General features: G+C 39.8%; 1 protein-coding gene across 1 annotated transcript; it reads right to left on the bottom strand.

Annotated features, from left to right (window-relative positions):
* Positions 1-2,037: 2,037 nt before the first annotated feature.
* Positions 2,038-3,588, bottom strand: LOC138879910 (uncharacterized). The gene is made up of 5 exons (XM_070159555.1): positions 3,381-3,588; positions 3,043-3,182; positions 2,482-2,835; positions 2,205-2,391; positions 2,038-2,078 (listed from the first exon to the last, which is right to left on the bottom strand). The coding sequence occupies exons 1-5, from the start codon at positions 3,586-3,588 to the stop codon at positions 2,038-2,040; spliced, it is 930 nt and encodes a 309-aa protein (XP_070015656.1).
* Between the last annotated feature and the right edge of the window lie 1,618 nt (positions 3,589-5,206).

Genomic DNA, 5,206 nt, shown 5'->3' with positions numbered 1-5,206 from the left:
TAACCCCAGCTTCACCTTGTTTCTTCCAAAATGTTCCCTACTCAAGGCTTTGGTGAAGAGATCTGGAATTTGGTTTTCTGTGCTGCAGGACTTTGCACAGATCAACCCTTTCTCCACATTGACCCTCAGAAGATAAGGCTTCACCTCAATGTGCTTGGTCCTCTTATTTTGAACTGGATTCTTGATCAAGTTGAGTGCACCGGTGTTGTCACATAAAAGAGGCATACCATCAGAAAATACCCCAAAATCTTCCAATTGATGCTTAATTCATAGGGGTTGAGCACAGCAGGATGCTGCCGCTACATATACTGCTTTAGTTGCTGACAAAGCCATTGAGTTTTGCTTCCTTGTGCCCCAAGAGATGAGACATGATCATGGCAAGTGAACCATTCTAGAAGTGTTTTTCCTGTCCACAAGATAACCTGCATAGTTAGCATCAGCATACCCAATAAGGTTAAAACTATCACCTAAGGGGTAATACAGGACCAGGTCATATGTTCCCTTAAGGTATCTCAAACTCCTTTTGGCAACCTTCAAGTAAGATTCCTTGGGACTTAATTTTGGATTCTATTCTGGAATGGAAATACAGAAGAGACTAGGGAATTTTTGAATTTTTGATTCTTGTCTAAATCCAGAATGAAGGGGAGTGATTATGTTATCAAGTAGATGGGAGATTTTGTTTTCCAGTTTGGGACTGAGGTTTGATTGGTTGAGGAACTGGGTAGGTTAATTGGATTTCCCTGCACTCCTTGTTCTGTTACTTGTGGAGTGCCTTGCACTGCATCTCCACTCTTTCTTCAGCTTCAGTGGTAGTAACTTAAGTATCAGGTTCCTTGTGATAAGTGAAAGAGGATGTTGCATTGTCTTCACCTGTCTCCTTCATCTTACTCATCATATCAGCCTTCCCATTTGAAACTTCAGATATTTTCCAGGGACTAGAGGTGGTTCATTATCTTGATCATCATTGTTTCCTGCTTTGTTAGAGGAAGGTGTCTCGTTGAATAGCACATGAACACTTCCTTTCACACAGTGTGCCCTTTTGTTGTAGACTTTATGGCCTTTGCTTTGTGGTGAGTATCCCAGAAGGATTCCTTCATCGCCTTTTGAATCAAACTTCCCAAGCTAGTCCTTCCCGTTGTTGAGAACATGGCATTTTCATGCAAAGGTTCTCAAATGAGTTGTCTTTGGTTTTCTTCCATTTGGCAGCCCATAAGGGGGTTTTGTTCAGGAGGGACCTGATCATACACATGTTCACCAAGTAGAAAGCAATGTTTATTGCTTTTGCCCAGAAATTTTGGCGATTTCACTATCGATGAGCATTGTCTATGCCATGTCTTCCAGAGTTCTGTTTTTTCTTTTAGCAACACCATTTTTTTGTGGAGTCCTTGGTGCTGAGAAGTTGTGTGTGATTCCATTTTTGTTACAAGCTCATCAAATTTGGCGTTGTCAAATTCTGTCCCGTGGTTAGATCTGATGCATGCTACCTTTAATTTTATCTTTACTTGGATCTTCTTGACAAAGGCCATAAATACCTCAAAAGCCCCATCCTTTTTTCTAAGAACCAGTGTACAGGTGAATCTTGAATTTGTCAAACCACGAACCAAGTCCTTCTGAATCAATTTATTTAGAAGTGAGAAGCTTGCATGCCCCAATCTTCCATGCCAAAGTGTTGTGTCATCATCAACTAACTTCAAGCATCTCATATCACCAGCTTGTAGAGATTCAAAGTCAGCAACGTAGATGTTCTTGTTTCTTTTGGCCACTAAGACCACTTCGCCAGTTACTAGATTGGTAACTGTGCACACTTTTGATAAGAACTCTACTTTGTTCCCTTTATCACAAATTTGAGAAACACTCAAGAGATTGTACTTCAGGCCATCCACATAATACACGTTCTCAATTGAGTGTCAAAGAGACTTTCCAACTTTTCCAACACCGAGAATGTACCCCCTTTTTTCAAAGGATACATTCCCTTCCTGCAGGGCTTTCTATGAGAAGAAATCCATGGTGGTTCCAGTCACGTGCTTTGAGCATCCACTATCCATTGTCCATTGCAGTCTGTTTCCTCTTACTGTTCCCTGCATATGCAAATTATGGGTTAGATTTAGGAACCCAAACTAGTTTAGGTCCCTTGTAATGAGAAAAGGGATGAATGAGAGCTTTTCTAGTCCATGCAGGCAGTATTCGTTTTTTGCGAGTGGTACCTGGTCCCTCTTTAGTAGTCACTTTTTCAGCAAACACTTTATTTTTCTGTACGGATTGAACCCTGGCCTGCCAGTTTTCTCTGAAACGCCCTTTGTTCCCACAGTGGGTACAAAGCCAGTTATCAGGAACTGTGACATACTTGCTGTGAGGGTTGTAAAGAGTTTTCTCCTTTTGGAACCCGATTCCCTGCCTGTTTCCACTATTGTTAAAGTACATGGCAGTGACAGCATCTGAGGACCAGGTCTACTTTAGAGATTTCTCAAGATCAATTTTTACTTTCTCTAATTCAGCTTGAAGTTGACGATTTTTCTCAAGTTCACCACATAGACTGCTTTTCACATCATTTAATTCCTTTTCAAGCTTGATATGTGTCTCACTATCTACTTCCTTCCCTTTACCAATACTCACAGTCCTATGATCTCTATTGAGTCCCTCAATGGTTCCCTCTAGGTTAGTGATTATCACTAAAAAGTCATCCCTCTCTTGCTTAGTAGCTGCAACTTTTTCTTCTAGAGTGTGTTTCTCATTGCTAAGACCTTCTATTATTTCCTTCAAATCAACAACCACTAACATCAGGTCATCTCTCTCATTTTCTACACTATTTACTTTTTCATTCAAAACTTCCTTTTCCTTTTCAAGATTAGCTATGGTCTCATTTAGGTCCACTACACAGACCACCAGATTATCTCTAGATTATTCAGCTTCTCCTAGTTCTATGGTCAGGATCTCCTTATCATTATCAAGGCTATAATATGCATCAATTAGAACATTTGCTAATGATCTTAACTTCTTAGAAGAGCAGGATTTCAGATTTCTCTGAACATTCCTAAAATTTACCTCATCATCTTCATCTTCTTCATCATTATCAGACTGAGCCATCAGCGCGAATAGTGAGTCATATTTCGTTGCTTCAGTTTCCACTACAATCATGGTGTTGTTTTCTACATCTGGTTCCCTTTCTGATTCACTGGAGGAGTCTCCTCAAGCAACAAGAGCCTACTTCACAATATTGCCAGCTGCACTTTTTTAACTGAATCGTTTGTTTGGAACCAGGTTCCTTTTTGCTGCTATGTCAGGGTTTTGTTTGTATTGCTCCTATTTTAGAAGTGGACAGCCTTTGATGAAATGCCCTGCCTTTCCGCACCTATGACAGAGATCATTGTTCCTTGCCTTACTTGAACTGCCCCTCTTTGGTATACCACCATTCCTTCGAACCATCTTTTGAAACCTTTTAGTAAGAAAGGCCATATCATTATCTTCTTCACTTGAGTCACTACTTTTAGCCTTGAGTACCAGGTTCTTTTCCTTCTTTGGCTCTCTCCTTTCACTGTCTTTCTTTCTTTTCATCTCGTATGTCTCCAGATTACCAATCAGCTCATCCATGGTTAGAGTTTGTAGATCTTAACCTTCAGTGATGGCATTTCCCTTACTTTCCCAAGAACCAGGTAGAACACTGAGGATTTTCCTTACAAACTTGTTTCTGGGAATAACATCTCCAAGTGAATGAAGCTCATTTATGATGGATGTGAATCTAGTGTACATATCATGTATAGACTCATCATCCTTCATCTTGAAGAGCTCATACTTTGTGGTGATCATGTCAATCTTGGACTATTTAACCTGATTAGTTCCTTCGTGTGCGGTTTGCAATGCTTCCCATATTTCTTTAGCAATATCACAAGCTGAGACTCTGCTGTACTCATCGGGTCATATACCACATACCAAGATTTTCTTGGCGCGATAGTTCTTTTCTATGGCTTTTCTGTCAATATCACTGTACTCCTTTCTATCTTTCGGCACCATTGGTCAAGTTTTTTCAAGCTTCTTCATAGGAACATGTGGACCATCACAGATGATGTCCCACAGTTCTGAATCTTCGGCCATTATAAAATTATGCATGCGAGTCTTCCATGAGCCATAGTACTGACCATTGAATCTAGGAGGTCTGTAGGTTGATTGTCCTTCCTCAAAGTTGGGTGGAGCAGCCATTGAGATCCTTTCTAGGTGTTAACCTTTTAGAAAGAACTTGCTCTAATACCAATTGATAGCTTATATAAGTCCACCAAACTATAGAGTACCTGATCCTCTATAGGTTTCTGCTGAGAATACTTATGAAGCAGTAAGTAAAAGAGACACGAGATTTTTACGTGGAAAAATCCCACTTAAGGGGACAAAAATCACGACCTACACTTGTAGGATTTCAACTCCACTAACTTGTAATCTCACTATTTTAAGTCACTTTGTAATGACTCTATTACAAAGACTTCAACTTAACTAACTTGTGATACTCTTACCACAAGCCACTTTGTTATTCTCTAGTTACAAAGACTTTAACTTATGACTAAACCTAGCCACAACATAAACTCGGAGAGTTTACTTTGGGTTTCCTAAAAAACTATCACGACCCTAGTTCGCCCTCCGTGAACTATCGTGACGGCACCTAGTCTCTACGACTAGGTAAGCCTAACAAATGTGGAAAAAGAAACAATTGCAGAAAGAAAGTAATTAAAAACCGAGATAACAAAATTGAACAGTGTTTAAGATGCCGCCTGGCATATAACAGTACAAGAATCTCAACCTAACACTCCCAAAATCTGGAACCCAATGAATCACAAGCTAAAAGATACATAAAAAGCTCTAACTCCAGAAATATCTATCAACAAGGAAAAATATAGAAGGGCTATACTAGTACTGAGAATAAAAAGGGACTCTTCGGTCTGCATACACGGAAGATATACCTCGAAGTCTCTACAAAAGTGCCTCACCTCAAGTGTGATAAGATTGAGTGGAAGTACATGGATCTTCACATGAAAAATATGCGCAGAAAGGGCATGAGTATACCACAGCGGTACTCAGTAAGTGTCAAGCCTAACCTTGGTCAGGTAGTGACGAAGAAAGTCAGGGCCCTACTGAGGTTAAATGAAATAAAAGGTATAACAATATAGGATAAGATAGTATAATCAAGTGCAACAGTGAGAAGTAACACATGATAGAAAGAACA

This window comes from Nicotiana sylvestris, chromosome 10 (assembly GCF_000393655.2).
Source record: "Nicotiana sylvestris chromosome 10, ASM39365v2, whole genome shotgun sequence".
Taxonomy (NCBI): domain Eukaryota; kingdom Viridiplantae; phylum Streptophyta; class Magnoliopsida; order Solanales; family Solanaceae; genus Nicotiana; species Nicotiana sylvestris.
The sequence above is the reverse complement of the archived record's forward strand: the minus strand, read 5'-3'. Positions and strand labels throughout refer to the sequence as shown.

Excerpts from the sequence above, each read along its gene's own strand:
- LOC138879910 (XM_070159555.1), bottom strand. The coding sequence starts at position 3,588 with ATGGATGAGCTGATTGGTAATCTGGAGACATACGAGATGAAAAGAAAG. Across the intron at positions 2,392-2,481 it reads TTCAAGCTGAATTAGAGAAA|GGAATCGGGTTCCAAAAGGA; the intron begins GTAAAAATTGAT and ends GGAAACAGGCAG. Across the intron at positions 2,079-2,204 it reads GACTACTAAAGAGGGACCAG|GGAACAGTAAGAGGAAACAG; the intron begins GTACCACTCGCA and ends TTGCATATGCAG.